General features: G+C 37.3%; 1 protein-coding gene across 2 annotated transcripts in view; it reads right to left on the reverse strand.

The window, feature by feature from the left end:
• Positions 1 to 18,337, reverse strand: part of CEP128 (centrosomal protein 128) — a 466,370-nt gene that overhangs the window by 6,168 nt on the left and 441,865 nt on the right. Inside the window, exon 26 of one of the 2 annotated variants that reach the window (XM_025391920.1) lies at positions 10,850 to 10,963. In XM_025391920.1, the coding sequence (XP_025247705.1) occupies positions 10,860 to 10,963 (104 nt within the window). In that variant the 3' untranslated portion in view covers positions 10,850 to 10,859. Of the gene's footprint in view, positions 1 to 10,669; positions 10,964 to 18,337 lie in introns of those variants that run through there. The other variant, XM_025391921.1, reaches the window with a different exon arrangement.

Consider the following 18,337-nt stretch of genomic DNA (forward strand, 5'->3'; position numbering starts at 1 on the left):
AAGGTAAAGAAACAAAGAGGGACAGAAGTACACAATTCTAAGTGATTTTCATAGCAGACACTTAGCCCAAGTAAGCAAATACATTGCTAAATGACAAGAAATTGGCATGTGAGCTAAGCAAGTTTCTCGAGCCAAATATCTTAAAATAAAGGATCACTGGTGGGATGAAGAGGCAACCAAACCACAACCAGCTTGTACATTAGCCAAATATTGGCAGGTCAAGAAGGCTCAGCAAAGATTAACCTGCCACATCCTATAGGGGATGAAGCTCAACTTACTGAGGATGATATTGAAAAGTCAACGATCAGGGAACAATTGATGTTATTTATCATTATAAGTCTCTCCACTTTCCCTAAAAACCCACACTGCAAAGCCAACTTAGAATTTAAGGGAGCAACATTACAATCTCAAGGATTTTGTTCCACATTAACCATCCAGTGGACAGTCCTGTGGAAGCATGTGATGATGACAGATATATATATACACACACACACAAAAATCCACAAGTATAATGGCCGACACACACTCAGGCCTTCAGCTGTAGACTTGCAAAAACACAAAAGAGAAATAATGCATGCAATGAAAGCACAGATACTCTACTAATATCTTTTAAGGCAAAATCAGCATATTTCATGCTCAGTAAATCAGTTATTAATAGTGGTGACATAGGGATGTTATCTGATTGGTGTGGTTTTCATGCCATTCATGGCACTGAAGGCATGATTTAAACTATCAGGCAGAAGTTCCAAGAACAACACTGTGATGTGAATTTAAATGAATATAATCAAGCTAGTGGTTCTGTGAAGTGCTGAAAGACTGCAAATTTGGCCACCAAAACCAGTTAATAAACACACTTTGCTCACTGTGGTCAGGAAAGATGGTTGAGAGTATAGATGGAGTTAGTTCAGTTAGTAAATGTATTTTGAACACTTACTGTATGTCAGCCACAGTACCAGGCAAAACACAATGCCTTTCTTCAAAGAGGTTACTGTCTAGTGAAACATTTTATAATTTAGAAATACAGTGACATGTTTGTAGCAGCTATATGTAATTTAACAAATAAGCTGCTTTCTAGGTACCATTAGTTATGTCTGGCAATTTTCTATGCAACTTTTAAAGCTTCTGATTCTGGATAAAATATTGATTGAAAGAGTTAAGATGTTCAACAGGTGATGGTATCAAAACGGTAAAACCCCTCATCTTGGTTCTTTTTTCTTTTTTTTCCTCTGAGACAGGGTCTTGCTCTGTTGCCTTGGCTAGAGTACAGTGGCACAATCACAGCTCACTGCAGCCTTGATCTCCAGGGCTCAAGCGATCCTCTCACATCAGCTTCTCAAGCAGATGGGACTACAGGTGTGTGCCACCATGCCCAACTAACTTTTGTATTTTTTGTAGAGATGGGGTTTTTACCAAGTTGCCTAGGCTGGTCTCAAACTCCTGAGCTCAAGCAATCTGCCTGCCTTGGCCTCCCAAAATGCTGGAATTATAGGCGTGAGCCACTGCACCCAGGCAATCTCAGTTCTCATTTATACAATTTTTTTCTATATGCTAGACCTCTGGCTACTAATTATAAAATGTATGGCAAATATCAAAGTGGTGATGATTTACCTTGATCAAACCTTACCAAGACCTGCTTGGGTTATCCATGTTACCACATGGGTCCTCACACAAATTATAGGTCACTTGGGAATTAGCTCCCATGATGCTATCAGCAGACGGTAATTATTCTGTTGGTAAAAGGCAGTTTTGCTTTGTTAAATTGATCAAACATTTATGTAAAGTCATGGTATTGATATCAGTATCAGAATGAACATGGATCTCACTCTGTTGATTGCCACTTTGATGGCATCAGTTATCACCTTAGGAAGGTGGGTAATTTCATACACATTTGAAAGGATGAAAGAAGATACCACTCACATCCATGCTTTCAACATGAGGGTTACAGCCCACAGGAAGATTTTAACTTATTCTCCTTTAGATTCCTTCTTTGTTTCCAGTTCACTTGTAATGACTCTCCAAGAAGAGCAATAAAGTATTCAACATTTAGCCTGAACATCTGTTGGAACGAATATTGCATGGGAAAGTTTTTCTATATCTGCTCTGTGGTATCAGTGTCTACAACTGCACATTCCTCTAAGAAATACAGTCCCAAAAGAGAAAGGGTAGAGAAATCTGACCTCAATTGTGGTCATTAGTGTGAGAAATAACACATTGTCTGCAGCTCAAAAGCAGTGGAATCAAGGTAGCCCCAGGAAGAAGTTGGCAGCCATTGTGGACAGCTGTCCCTCAGTGGCTCCAGTACTGCGTTGTTCTCACGTGAGATCTGTCTATGAGAAGTTCAGTCTATATCCAGTAATGGTTCTGAGAATCTGAATCTCATCTTCAGTTAATACCCAACAAATGATACATTTTCACATACATATACACAAGATCCTTGCTTCTGGAAAGTAAAGGCTGCCCAAAAACAAAATGAGAAGAATCATTATTGGGTTGTATGGCTTTGCCTTTAGTATTTATCTCAAAATGGGTCAAGGATAACACGAGGGTCTTGGCTCTCTCATTTGATATTATCTCAATATACAGAACTTTTAGATCCCTCTTCCTTTCCAAAAGTCCAATTTCATTCCTTTTTCTGAGAAAAGCAATAAACAGTGAAACATGAATGAGTAATGAAAGTTTAGCATAGTCAAGTCTAGTTGTACCAACTTCAAATTGTGTATAACTATTATAATTGCTATTAGGAATTATGAATTATGCATACTGAAACCTGTAGGTCTAGTTAACCAACTTTATCAGCATACCAAGTAAATAAGTTATACAGAAATTCTTAAAAATCACAAAGTTAAGACTGGTAATATATACTAGAGACTTTTTTAGCCAATTAAATAAGATTTGGCACATGATAGGTCCACAAGAATTTAGTGATGAATGAATAAATGGACAGATGATTGAATTAAGGGAAATAATGCTTTCTTGAGTGGAAGGCCACTAGTGCTGAGGAAACTTAGGAATTGAAGTATGTAATTGTTGGCATATGTGCCTGTTCAATGATGGGAAGTTTTTCCAAAGTAGATAACAGCAGGTGTAATAAAATGCATGTGTATATTCATGTAGGCTGTTTTTAAAAGACATTATCTACATTACCACTTGGTACAAATTCCAAACCATAAAATCACTGAAGACATTGTAAACACAGTTTGAGGAGCTATGCTGTTTGCTCCATTTACTTGGTTTTGTTATTTATGCAAGACCTGTACATTCTAGTACTTTAACTGTTGCAATTGGCTGGAAGGGTGGGGAGTCCTTAGCAAAGCTTCTGTTCTTGAAAATATTTAGACATTTTAGAATCGGAAAATTCTGGGTAGGTTTTCCTGTAGTCCATTCCTAAACAATAAGGGGAGGGGCATCAACTTGATTACAAACAAATATTTCATATTATCAATTATATTTAAGGGGGGTACACACTGTAAGATAAAAGGCCAAGACAAATCATATACGGCTATCAGCTCTCAGTCTTTCAGGGACAACAAGATGGAAAGGTAGAAAAGAATCCCTGATCTTGATGTCGACATTGAAGTAAAGCTGGATGAGATTTAAATATCAAGGAATCATCAAATTAAAATCTTCCTTCACATGACAATGTCAAAGTCTGGAAATGTTACCCTGAAACACAGTGGTTGACTGTGAGCCACTGGTATAGAGAAGAAAAAATGAAATTGCATGTGAAATGTCAATGTGGAATCATTGCCCCAAATCAGGTTGCTCTGAAGTTCCTGGGAGAGAGAAAACAGAATTACAACTTGACTCTAAAGACATTTGCAGCCTTTACAATCAAATACTACTTCTGTCCTTCAAACCAAACAGAAGAACTATACTATAGGCCTTGATTTAATTGGATGTCTTGATGATGATCCTGATGAATGGGTAGAGTCCGGGCAGAGTCTTTTAGAAGGAGGAGGTGGGAAGTAACTTCTAGTAGTTAATCAAGCATTTTTGGAAATGACTTTAAGACCTTCACTTGGGTGAGCCTCAGGACTGAGTCATAGCTCAGACACCTGGGAGAACACATGATACTGGAAATCAAATTAAAAAGAAAATACTCTTGTACTTCACCTGGAAAATAGCCACTTTCATATTTTCGTTTTGGGATAGGCACTAAAACTCAGAGATGACTATAATAAAATGAATGTCAAGGCAGGGTTCTTGAAGTTGACCATTGATCAGAATCACCTGGAGGATTTGTTACAGCATAGATCGTTGGCGCCATCCCCAAAGCTTCTGAATCAATAGGTCTGGGGATAGCTAGAGAATCTGTAATTCTAACAAGCACCCAGGTGATACTGCTGCTGCAGGTTTTGAGACCACCCTTTGTGAACCATTGCTTTCAGGAATCGTTGAACAAAAGGATATGTATCTTCCTCACAAAACTATGATTTACCCTCAGTGGAATCCAATCCGTGAGTTTACACGCAGTTAAAATTAAGAAATGAGCAATGACCACCACTGTTAATTTGGAACAGTCAAACTAACCTCACAAAAGACTTCTCCAATGGAAAAAAAAAATGGGAAACTCTTTCCACGGTACACACTGGCTTTATTGGCTGTGGTCTTGGTCAAAGCACAGAATGAACCTTGGCCAGCAGCATGAGGTCTCTCAAGCTGCAGCTGTTGGGTGGAGGCTGCTCTGCCAGTGACTCTGGGCAGGAAGTGCCTCGTTAGAACTGTTGCATCTATTTTACTAAGGCCAGAGGGGGGAAAAGAAAGAAAGAAAGAAATCTGTAGGTTTCTCCAAACCTCTTTTAATGCCCACCTTCCTAAAGCCACCATGTTAGATGACTTTGCTACCCATCACTGTTTTATTTCTGGTAACTAACAGCTTGGGGTTCATTAAGATGGGAAGTTTCAAATATGCTAAGTCATAAATCAAGCCTGTATCTTCACTCACAGTGGAATTAATGACAGCATAAATAAAATGAAAATCCAAAATGACAGACAAGCACAGGGCACCCCGAATGAAAAACATCAGAAAGCTGATCACTTTGCACCCAGATCCAAACTGCTAGCCAGCAGTCTATAAAGACCATGAAGGATTCGCGCAACTTTCATCAGAAATGTGACTTTATAGAGCACATCAAGTTCAACAGGACTTCTCACAATGCTTCTTTCCAGGACCCTGCATCACATAAAGGATGAGGTGCTACCACAGTTTTTTCCTTCCAGTAAACAGTTTAAAATGTGTGTTATTAAAGGCAACCCAGCTTCCTCTGTGTTCATATCATTTTACAGAACTCCTGCCATCCTTCATTCCCTTATCCAGCTAAGTGCTGAGCAACAATGGACAAACAAAATCTAAACTAGCATAACCACTACCCTAGGGATAACACTGAATAAGAGTTATGCAGTATGATCTGATAATAGCTGGCTTCAAGAGCTAAGAAGAAAAGGGAGGAAAAAAGCTTGTAAAGGGGATATATTTGAAATTGTAATTTTAAATCAAATGTGCAATTGGACACACATTTTGGGAATTGCTTTTTTGGCTATTAGGTGATGAAGGTGATATGAATAGGTTCTCTGATATATGAAGTACCTACAAATACTGTATTAAAAACAGCTGTGTATTATCATACAAGGATGAAGAGTAATGATCTTATTTTACCCAGAGAAGTCTTTCACACCTGGTTAATAGATCAGCTCACATCTTAAGAAAAATAACAAAAGTGTTTCATGTAATAATCTCACTAACTCCTTATGCTTGTGATTATCCTGTTATCTTAAAATACATGCACAGGGAAGTGAGTATGACTCTAGCCCACAGGCGGGCCCTAAAAAAGGACAGAAAGTTGCTTCTAAAGATCACTGAGGAGAGGACTGGATACCGGAGAAGGATATCAAAGAGAGACAGACTGGGAAAGATGAAATATTTCCAAAAGAAATACAGTATCTCAAGGACAAAGAGATGCACTGTTTCGAAGTACAAATTTTCGCATTATTGGCAAAGTGTCTCGCACTTTTGAAAGCCATTTGAATGCTTGGTGGCTTCAAATGACTCACAAGTACACCTGACTCTCGGTTTAAAAATTTGTAAGAAAAAAAAAGAAAACTGTATAATTTGATGGAAAACCTAATACTATCAAAATTAAACTTGGCATTTTTTTAAGCAAGCATGATTTTAAGAAAATATTAAATCATTATGTAAAGAAGATTGTGAGCTAGTGATTAAGGAACATATAACATTATCCTACTTTCCCTCTGAATTTTTTTACTTTTAAATTGTAACATCCGAACTGTTGGTAGTTCAGGATCCACTAGTTTTGTTAAAATATATATATATATATATATTGCCTCAAGCCAGTATTCTGATCTTTATTTCCAATGAAGTATACAGCTAAGATGACATAGAGTTCCAATATGTAAGGATAAATTGTAACTTTAATTTTATTTAAATAATATCAGTCAAACTGCTTCACTAAAAGTAATTAAAAATGAGAGGGCGACAAGTTGTGGGGTCATATGGGGCAACAGAAGATAGACTGCACAGGACAGCCTAGCATCTGTCTGTTTGAGAAAAAGAGAGCATTCGTCCAGAGAATGGCAATTGGCAACTGTGTAACTTCAGTTTCCTGAAACATAGCAAGTTATGTTGTAAGTACAGGTGATAGATATTGCAAGGCTCTGTTTGGACTATAGTAGCATTTCCCACCTCCCAACATTCTCATTTATATGCTCCGAGACATTAGGTTCTACATTATAAAAAATGGAGGCCATCAGATGATATATTGTTTCAAACATCTTCCTGAAAGGGAGCTAACATGTAGCTAACATGCAGTTTAGAAATCCAGTATATTCCTGTAGAGAGCAAGTTCACATCCACAATTATCACAGGGCTTTGCACCCACATCAGAATCCAGCTATGTTAGAGAAGAAAAGATGCCCAACCACAGAAGTATCCCTAGGGTTTTACGTCATAAGAATGGCCAAAGACATATGCAATATAAATCATTTCCTAATTTGCTACTTCTGAAAAGAAATGCAGGGGCTACAAACCCTAAAGTCGGCCCTTATAGTGTGGGTCGAACAGTTACTAGACTTCAGAGGTCCACAGTAGGGGCTATCCTGGTAGAACACTAAGGGTGACTTGTGCTGGGCTTGAATTTAGGTAGGATATGGCCATAGGTTTAGATATAGCAGGAGAAGCCAATAGGGGCAGATGAGGGCCAGATGAGGTTAGAACTAGAAGGTGCGGCTGGTTTCGCCAAAGAGCAGATTGGTTTACTTTGTTACTAATCAAAAGCTAGGGTGAATTTTCTGAAATTTATTTGGGGGCTTGGAATCTAAAGTTCTGATTTTCCATGTAAGCATTTCTTCCAGCCTTAAATTAGATGTGTCGTGTTTTGTAAGGAAATGAAACTAAATGGAATCTTTCGTGGTTTAAATTTCTTTTGTCAAATAGGGATAAGTTGATATGTTTCTATTGCTAAACATTTGAGAACTTAAACGTTGAAAGATGGAACTATTTTCATATCATACTTTGGTGCATGAAATGCCTTTATATACAAACTTTCCCAAATTTCCTTTCCAGCTAAGGTTCATAATTTAGTTTTGATCCAAGAAAACCAGATGCTTTCGTGAGAACAGCTTCCTCATTTGAAGGCCATGAAAAATCACAAATTTTCTGTTTTGTTTTAAATTGAGAGAAAACACTGGAACAGTCTGTCTGGGGAGGGGGTGTAAGACTCTTGGAAAATTACTCAAAGATCATTCACATTCTTGGCTACCATAGGATGTGTAGCTGCATTTATAATAAGAACAAATCCTGAGTAAAACAATTTGAGGTATTTATTCCTTCCTAAAAAAAAAGAGTTTGCTAAGTAAATGTGCCATCTCCTTATATGTTAGAATTTGGTCCTATTTTAAACACGATGTGTTATCTAACTACAAAATTCAATACAGATTAGAGAAAATGTAACAACTACTAAATGGCTCTAAATGTACTTTGCATATCACTGAACCGAGACTCAAAATGAAAAATGCACTTACCATACTTGAAAGGAGAAAAATGAAGAAAAGTAGGTTCATTTTCTTAAGTAGGTAGGCATTTTTTATACATGTAAACTTTAAATGCTGTATGTGTACTATTTTATTAAGTTATAGATTTTAGCTCTTTATTAGTAAAAATAGGTAGGTAAACTATAACAATAAGAAAAGTTAGTGGTTCTGAGAAACTGGGTGCATAAAACGTTACATAACCAACTGGTTTTCAGCCTTCCAGTCAGACACTAGTCAAAGAAATAATATGACCTTAGCCAATGGGAAAAACATCAAGCCAGATTTCTCCCAGCTGTGTTTCTCCCCCTGTAGCCTTCAGCAACTTCAATGGAAGTTCAGTGTGTTTAGGGAGAAAGATGGCCAGAAGAATCAAATTATTAAACCAAAAAGGTCAACCTTCAAATTAAGTATTGGACCAGGCTTACTGCAGAATAAGGTTTATCCTTCCCAGTGTCCCTGTGCTACAAGCAATATGGTGGACCAGCTACCATTCAAACAGGGCCGATATCACATGTAATGGAGGCTATCCTGCCAAAAGGGTGAGTAAAGGAAAGAAGTTGTTGGCTTTAAGATGCACAAATCAAGCTATTAATGTTTCCTTAGCATTCTTTTTGATTTCCAACTCAAGGGTAGGGTAACTGCAAGAGATAGGAAAAATCCTCAGAGGAGACAGGTCCCTGGATTCAATTCTATATAAACAGGAGGCCAAGGAATTTTGACAAAATTATTGTTCACAAAAAGTTGACTTTGCCTTTGAAGTTCTTGTGTGTTCCATATTTAAGTCAGACACCTTCATTCATCCAACAGTAGCACAGGGCATTCAATAACATGATATAATGGCTTTTTTTTTTTTTTTAGATTGAAAAAGTTATTTCATAAGATTCCTCTCCATTCTGTTATAAAATCACTGGCTACTATGTTTTCAAGGATTTCTCAAGTAAATAATTTGAGTTACTTTACATTTTCAGGTCTAATTGGTTTGGTGCAATTTTTTTTAAGTGAACACAGATGCACTAATAATGGTTTAAATCAGTTCTTATTGAAGAGAATGGACTGCATGAAGGCCCTACTAATACATAAAAGAAAAAGTTATTTAACTAACATTTATCCATAGGAATTAAATAAAACCTGTTGATTTTCCCTCGTATATTCTTCTCTGCTGGTTATTTAGGACCAGGGAGATAAAATATTTTGATGTTGGTCAAACTATCAATGGAAATAAATTCTCAATACTTTAAATATTACCATACAGTGATATAGTTTATATGGATCACCAGGACTGTGAGTCACACTGCATGGGATACTCCTAATAAATCCTCGTAATGCTCATTAGTACATTACATTGCTCTGAGAATTCCTGAAGTTAGATAAAAGAAAACCCAATCTGTTTAATGTTGTCTAACCCCAAATTTCTCCAGCTACCCTGAACAAATCACTCCTGTTTTCATGTAATTCCTAATGCCAACCAAACTTTGCGACGTGCATACCTGTTTTTGTATCTCATTTTTTCCTCCTAGCACAATGACTGGCATATAGTAAGAACTCAAAAGATTTTTAAAATGCATAAATGATAAAGATGCATAGCTATACTCTCAGGTTACACAGCTTGTGTTATGCAATTTTTGGATATGAGATATCTTCATGTTCTATAGGAAGAGTTGCATTCAATTTCATGGAAAGAGGTTGCCATTTTTTTCTTCAGTACCATCAAATACGGTAAGTTAGGACAACATACCTTGAGCGGAAGAATCTTATGAAATGTGAGAACTCTAACGAGCAAGTGTACTTTAACGAACACAAAATGTAATGCATATTACAAAGGTATTGCTTTATTGTCCTTGTCTGTGCAGAATCCATGACCCAGTAGGATTCAGTTCCTGAAAGTTTACTATTACTTAGCATTTACTATAAATCTTTCTCCACTAGGAGATCAGCACGTAAAGGGAATATGTTCTTAAACACTTTGATGAAAAAAGTTGGGATGGTAGAAGCAGATAGTACCAAATTATACAAGATTATATACATATCTCATGGACAAAGGAGTTTGGTGCTATGATTTTAGTCACAGTAAACCAAAGACGGTCCAGGATATGACTGAAGTGATCACAGTAGGATATTTGGCCACAAAAAGACAAATAAATAAATTGTGCTATGAATTCTTCACAGTGCTCAACAGTTCAGATATCATTTATGAATTCTTTATTGCTATTAAAAATGGATGATTGGAAATAATTTTCAGCTACTGTATGTAGTTGCAGACTGCTGAGATGATGGATATAAAAGTCCTGAGCATTTATAAAGTGGCCTGTCTAATGTTATATATGCACATCTCCATGACATGTTATAACACATGATAATTTATTAGGGAGAAAGCATTTTTCAAAAAATCAGTTGTATATAAATGCTCCCTGAATCTAAAGTGCTGGCAACTTTTGCCTCAAGGGTAACTCATTTTCCTTCTTTTTAGCCAGTAATTTTTGAAAGGCCTCAATTAGAAATCGAAATTTTGTTTGGGAAAATGTGACTGACCACACTTGAAAAAGGAAAATACAAAGTGAAAAAAATATCATTCTTTCTGTGCTAGTATAAGTTGCAAATAAATTAGCTGCACATCATTCATGAGCTGATATTATTTGGACTGGTTTACCATTTACAAGGACCAACAGTATTGTCACTTTTGTCGATGTCTGGCAATACCAAAGAGCCAAAGTTGCAGGTATGTCTGTTAGATAATCTGGGCCAAATTGCTGTAAGAATAGAGATGTTATTGTTTGTAAAACACTCATGTAAAATAACAAATTACATTTGCTTTTTTAGCTCTCATATTCCTCTTTTTTGGATTGTGAACTTGTTCCATTCATTGTGGCATCTTCCTTGTTTGAAGCTGAATCTGGAGCAACAGTTCTTTTGGTAAATGCTGGCAAGGTAAGAAGAAAAAGAGAAATAAACCTAGGTGAATATAAAACTGGCCTAAAAAATTAATTTTGCAGAAGGTAGTTAATGTATCATGGTGTTTGATCTAGTTTTCTATAATTAAACTTCACAGGGACTAAGATACCTTCAACCTAAGAATAAATACATCCAATTTATGACATTTAAAAAAAACACATGAGAATTAAAATTTTTCTTTTATTTGAAGAATACCTGAGAGTAAAAAGTCTGTGCTTCGTCAGGATACAATGATATAAACCACACATGGGTGCACGCACACACACATATGCACACTCGCACAGAATTTTAGAGGCAGAAATCTTAAGGGTTCCTTTTTATGGAATCCTCTTTGTTACAACTTCTAGTCTACTGAAAGTAACCTGGAGTCTGAGTGTACTATTCTTTTACTATCTCCTACCCCTCGTCTGAGCTATAGATGCCTATATCCAACTGTCTGTGTGAAATCTCTCCTGTTCTCTACTCTCTGATGCCTGCTCATTCCTTACTCTTCTCCAACTTGAAAAATGATACGCCCATCTGCCCAGTTTCTCAAACCGTGGTTCCTCTCTTCCTTTGTCCTGTCTGACCCATCCATTCAGTTTAAGAGTGAGCTCTAATGACTCTCCCGACCAATTTCACCTGAGTCCTGATTCACACCATCCCCATTACTCTCATCACAGACCCCAAGTCACCATTTTCTCTCTTTCTGTTTACTTCTTGCTCCCTTACGATCCTTTCTCCACACCACAACCACAGTCACCTTTCTGAAAAGTCAATCAAATTATGTCATTCTTTTTTTTTTTTTTTTTGAGACGGAGTCTCGCTCTGTCGCCCAGGCTGGAGTGCAGTGGCGCGATCTCGGCTCACTGCAAGCTCCGCCTCCCGGGTTCACGCCATTCTCCCGCCTCAGCCTCCCGAGTAGCTGGGACTACAGGCGCCCGCCACCTCGCCCGGCTAGTTTTTTTTTTTTTTGTATTTCTTAATAGAGAAGGGGTTTCACCGTGTTAGCCAGGATGGTCTCGATCTCCTGACCTCGTGATCCACCCGTCTCGGCCTCCCAAAGTGCTGGGATTACAGGCTTGAGCCACCGCGCCCGGCCAAATTATGTCATTCTTCTGCATGACTCCCTCAGCCTGCCCTTGATGGTTGCCCAGTGAACTCAGAATAAAATCCACACATCTGACTGTGGCTGCACCCTCTCCCTCACTCGCTCAGTAGCCCGTATCTCTAGGAGACCATGTCCCTTTCTTCTCCGGAGCTTTTGTACTTTTTGCCCCCACTATCAGGAAGACGCTTCCCATCCAATTTCAACTCAGCTGCTGCTTCTTGCCATTCGGGTTTCAGCTGTAACCTCCTCGGGAAGGCAGATCCTGATCATCAATCTAAAGGAGTGCTCCTGTTCCAGGTACCTTCTGTCATTTCACCTTGATAGCACCAATCACCGTTTTAAATTATTTGTTTACTTGTTCGCTACCTGTTTCTCCATGAGATGACCTTGCCTGTCCTGTTCACTACTGTATCCTCCAGAACTGAACACTGGACATAGCGCACAGCCTTCTAGTAAATACTGGCTGAACAAGTGAATATAGTTGAGGGATTTTAAAATGACAGCCAACTGGGGATTTTCTAGCGGGTTTCTGGAGTGCCTCTAGAGAGTACCTTGTCAACTTGCAAAAATCAGAATTCAATTATTTCAAAATATCCGGCATTTAACCGATCAGTAAAAAATACCTGAACCACAGTCACATAAAATAAACCTGTAAAATGAGAGACACAGAGAGACTGCACTTTCAGAGAATTAAATCCTTTAATGGACAAGAAACGATTTTATTGCCTTTATCAGTGTCCTAGTGTTTTCATTGCCATTAATCTTTGGCATTTTATTCTACAAGGCTGAGGACAGGCTACATATGAAGTATCTTCACAGTTAACCAGGTGGACCTTGAAGTATAACACAGAAACGAAAATAGTGTGCTATTCTTGCTGTGGATAAATTATTTTTCACCCCAGGGACTTAAACTACCATTAAGCACCTCAAAACACAAAGTGAGAATACTAACTTTTCTTTTTAGAGGAATGTATACTGAGGTAAGAAAGTGAAATAGTATTTTTAAGCATCTTTCATTAATTTGCTTTTCTAAGAATATCAAATTTAAATAATATGTAAAATTCACTTCCAACTCCTATACTAATCCTTAGATAACATATTTTCCCCATGAAGAATAACAATTCTTTCCTTTTTGGTTCATTTATTTTAACAAACATTATGTTTTGGAATAGTTTTAGATTTACAGGAAATTTATAATATGCATTTATTTTTAAAATCTGGTTTGGAGACACCAACTCCACAAAGATTAAGCATTTCAGTCTTAAAAAATGAGAGATTTCTAGAAGTCGTCAGATTACTCTGGACCTCAGTGAAATCTGGTCTGGTCCCAGTTCTGGGATGTGATGGCTCTGTCCTGGAGTTGTGTTTCTTTAGTCTAAAAGGAGCTATACATAGTGACTAGTGGTCAGTTGCCACTTTTGAAAAGCAAAAATGACAGTTTCAAAAGCTCACATTATGTGTCTCTCTTACTAAGTCCCCACTGTCTACAGGCTGAAGGTAATGGAATCCAAGTCTTCTAAAAGAGTGTCCTGACTCATGGCCATAACTTCCAGCAAGCCAGGATAAATTTGGTAGTGATCATGGCTTTAAAGAATGGATTTCTGTGTTCCTATTTCCAATAGCAATATAAACTTACAATTTATACATTTCTTCCCTTCTTCCTGGCAGAAGGAATCTACCTTTTCTTGAATTGACCTGAACTACACAAAGCTGACATAAATTACTTCTTAAAACAAACTTTCATTAATGCTGGATCGCTTCAGAGACCACAAATTATGCAGTATTTTCCCATTTCCTTTGTTTTTTCCATGGTCAATGATTCTGTGCTTTAGTTTGGTCACAGTTTGACAGGGCATCTAAGTCAGCAGAATGAATGTCTTAGCATCTACAGCTTAAATGAAAGGGCCTCACTCAGTACAAATTCCAACTAGAGTAAGGAGCTGACTGTTCTGTGAGCTGAGAAACTCATGTCTGCCTAAGGACCTATGACTATCCACTCCCTAAGTCTCCATACAGATCTCAACTGCTCCAAACTCCAAACCCCAGCTTTCATGTTCCACCTGAAACTTAACAACAAAATTAGACATTTCCTAGTCAGACATAAAAGCTGGGGTTTTCTTAGTAACACTTGTCTTTGTAAGAATCATTTTTAGCCAAAGTGTATATACACATATCAGATAATACCAAAGGGCTACACAGAAAAGCAGGAGTTTCTTGTCCACCTCTCTGAATTCCACAATCCCACTCCTGAGAGTCAGCTATGATGATCACCTCTTCTAGTTTTATTTTCTGTATTTATTTCATTTTTGTAAAACATGGAGAAGCCTATATTGCTATTTTCTGATTTATATTTTTAGACATTATCCACACTCACCCCCTTCTCCTCACCCCATACTCCCAATATAGTTACATATGAGCTTTTAGTTACGTGACTGTTTACATTATTATGACTAAATATGGCTCATGAAAACATAGTAAGTATACTATGAAAACATTGCTCTTCTTGTTCATTTTTTTCTCCTGGGTTTATTAATTGACTCTTGTTTCATTTCTTTTTATTTGCTCTTTCTCTGTGACCATCGTGCTTCTAAGTGCTCAGTTAGATCTGCCATATGTCCACTAGTAGTCTTTTTTCTTAAGCGTTCAATCGTATCAGATAATCTATCAGTTTTTAGTTTGTTTCCTGCAAATTTTCTGGATAGAATCTTTCCTTTCTTCCTTCACTATGGCAGAACTGAAAAATATGAGTGTCCAGATTAAAAGTAGCTAGAAGAATAAATAAAACAAGACCCACCCTGAGGCACATCATCACAAACTCACTGGGGCGAAAGAAAAGATCCTAAAAGTTCCTGGAGCAAGGAGTAGAAAGGATGTGGTAGGGTAGGAAGCGGGTGCAGAAGATGACTCCAAAGGAGTGACAGTCTCTATCTATGAATGAAGGGTTTTTCAACAACATTGGATTTTGGAGGATAATTGTTCAATGAATTCAGAAAGAAAATCATTTTCAACTAGAATTTTATAGCCAGCTAAAATTTCAGTCAAGTGTTAATGGAAGAAATCTATTTTTAGAAATACAAAGACTAGAAATATTTACCTCCTTTTCTTTCTTTTTTTTTTCGATGGAGTCTCGCTCTGTTACGCAGGCGGGAGTGCAGTGGCATGATCTTGGCTCACTGAAACCTCTGCCACCCGGGTTCATGCTATTCTCCTGCCTCAGCCTCCTGGGTAGCTGGGTCTATAGGCGCCCATCACCACGCCTGGCTTATTTTTTGTATTTTCAGGAGAGATAGGGTTTCACCATGTTAGCCAGGATGGTATCGATCTCCTGACCTCATGATCCTCCCGCCTCGGCCTCCCACCTCCTTTTCTTTTATGTGCTCTAGAGGTAGGAGGTGAGACTAGACTCCAAAGGCAGGGCTTGGATACCTGCCCAAATTGAGGACTAGCTAAAACGGGTCTCAAGCAGAAGCACCTCCCCATAAGACACGCCCACAAGTGTGCCTGTCAGTTTATCATTGCCACGGCAACACCCGGAAGTTACTGCCCATTTTCCTGGCAACCACCCAACAACCTGAAAGTTACCACCCTCATCCTAGAAATTTTTGCATAAGCTGCCCTTCAGTTTGCATATAATTAAAAGTGGGTATAACTATGAGTGCAGAACTGCTTCAGGGCTGCTGCTCTGGGCACGCTGTCTGTGGGGTAGACCTGTTCTGTAAGCGGCAGGACCTCTGCTGCTGCTGTACACTGACGCTTCAATAAAAACTGCTGCTAACACCACCGGCTTGCCCTTGAATTCTTCCCTGGGTGAAGCCAAGAACCCGCCTAGACTAAGCCTCAATTTTGGGGCTTGCTTGTCCTGCATCACTCTTACAAAAGAAAGGAGTGAAACAAGAAAGAGGAAGGTGCAGGATCCGGGCACATGGGCATCTATATAGGAAAAGAGCGAAGGAAAATCTCAGCATGGCCGCCGTCAGTGGGTGTTTGTTGGGTGGGCCTGGCCACTCCTGGCCTCTTGTTCTGTTTTCTCTGTTCTCTCAAGACTCACATTAATCATCTATTGTCCCTCCTGAATTGATTTTCTAAAAATTTTATCTTTTCTCTCTATTGTCCCATTCTTTTTCTTTTTCTTCTCCTTTCTTTGTGGTTATTTCACATTGTTTTCCACCTTTCTGGTTTTCTTTTTTCTTTATGGAAATTATATTTTAAAATTCTGACACTGCTTAGTCTGTGTTCCTTTTTCATAGTATTTTGCCCTTGTTAAATTTAGTGGATATAATATTTTCTCTTATCTCTGAAAGGGTATTAATGATATTCTTTAAAACATCCTCTGTTCCCTCTATTACTCATTTGCTGTAAGTTCTGTTTTCCTCTTTGTTGGTCCTGGCATCTCTTCTTTTTCATTTTTCAATTTAAAGGGAGATTAAAGAAAAATTACAGGACAATTTCTATAACTGAGCTGAAATTTTGCTACAAAAAAGAAGTACTCAGGGTAATCCTAATGTTTCTCACTGCTAATGTGCCCCATTATTAAAAACAGAAAACTTACGGCTTATCAGAAAAGCACATAACAATAAAATGTTTTCTAGAAATAATTATAATTCAATTACTTGAAAGTAACTAATGACAAGGTACTTATGATTAAATTTTTAAAAGTATTTTTGAAAATATGGGGATAAGTCTGGGAAGAAAATCATAAAACAAACTTGTACACGAGAAGAATAGTAAAACATAAGGCTATGGATTAATCAATTAATTAATTTTTTTACTAATTAAACTAATAAAGAGTTTTACTTTTTAGGCTAAATTTTTCAGTTAGATTTTACAATATAAACTATAATAAATGTTTTCTTTTTCAATTATGCTCTTGATATTTTTTCCTGTTTAACTTTATTTCCTTTTCAGCCAGTGTATTTCTATAGAAACCTATCGTTGCTTGTGAGAACTATATCTTAATTAAAGAAATGACCACAGTTGGTCATGAAATGCTAGTGTCAAAACCTAAATACAGGTTCTTTCACTGCCTATCATAGTAATAAATACAATTCCAAAAATCTTGATGTTTTCCATTTAATGTCTTCTAACCACTTCCCTCTAGGTGCCTTTCTAGGAAGGCTTATGAAGGTCATAATGGCAAAAGTAACAGCAGTATAACAAAGACCTCTGTGTTCACATCATGGTGTTGTTTATCTCCAGGCTCTTGAATGTCTTAGTAATTGGGACACTATGATGTTTCATGGTGCTAAGTCCCTACTTCCTCCTCCATGCTTGTTTATATTAGAAGGACTTGGAGAAAATTTTCTATTGCTAAATATGAAAGAAAAAGAAAATTGGCCTATGTGTATATCAAATTCTGAGATGCCATAACCAACTTGAGGTCCATATTGAAGGGTGGTTCTTGGATTATGTAGATACAAAGTCACTTGGGAAAATGATTAGGACAGGAAGAAAAAATGCTCTGCATTTAGAATAAAATAATCATGAAATAATGAAAACCCAAACCATTTATCAGAAACTGATAAATATTTATTCAATGAATCCATGAATATAAACCAGCAAAAATGAGAGTTATCACCCTTGGATTTGACCTACTTCCTAGTGGCTTATTTTGGTATTTTATTTTAGAGCAATATAGCTATTTTAAATGACAGAATTATCAAATTTAATGTACAATCCTACAGGCCCATGGTAAACTGAAGAGTGAAATTATTTCCTAAATAAGAATCCATTAAATAACATTTGGATCCCAAAAGTTTAGATAAATGTGGACTTAACAAAAACAACTTACGTGTATATTAATTTAATATTAATTGAATATTAGTTGAGTATTTACTATTTGCCAACTACTATATAGAGTGCCAAGGAAACAGTGGTGAACAAAACAGGCATTGCTCCTATCCTCAAGATAAAAAGAAAAATTGTAGCACACTGTGGGTGCTCATAACAGAGACTACACTTCAAACTGTGAAGCTTCTGTAAGGAAATTACATATAAGCTGAACCTTGAAGACCACATATAGGAGGGAATGGAGATGGCAGGGATAGATGGTAGCAGGTGGCATTTTGGGCCAATGGACTCATACCTTGTTGACATTGATGACATTTATCAAGATTTACGGAATATTCACAGAGTGAAATCTAGCAGTAATAGTATTCTTACTCTTTGTACAAGATTACATATTTCTCAACATTTATATTGCAAAGACCTTCAATTTTTTGATAATTTGAGTTTTATTATAAAATAACATTTTTT

Source organism: Theropithecus gelada, chromosome 7b (genome assembly GCF_003255815.1).
Source record: "Theropithecus gelada isolate Dixy chromosome 7b, Tgel_1.0, whole genome shotgun sequence".
Lineage (NCBI taxonomy): Eukaryota > Metazoa > Chordata > Mammalia > Primates > Cercopithecidae > Theropithecus > Theropithecus gelada.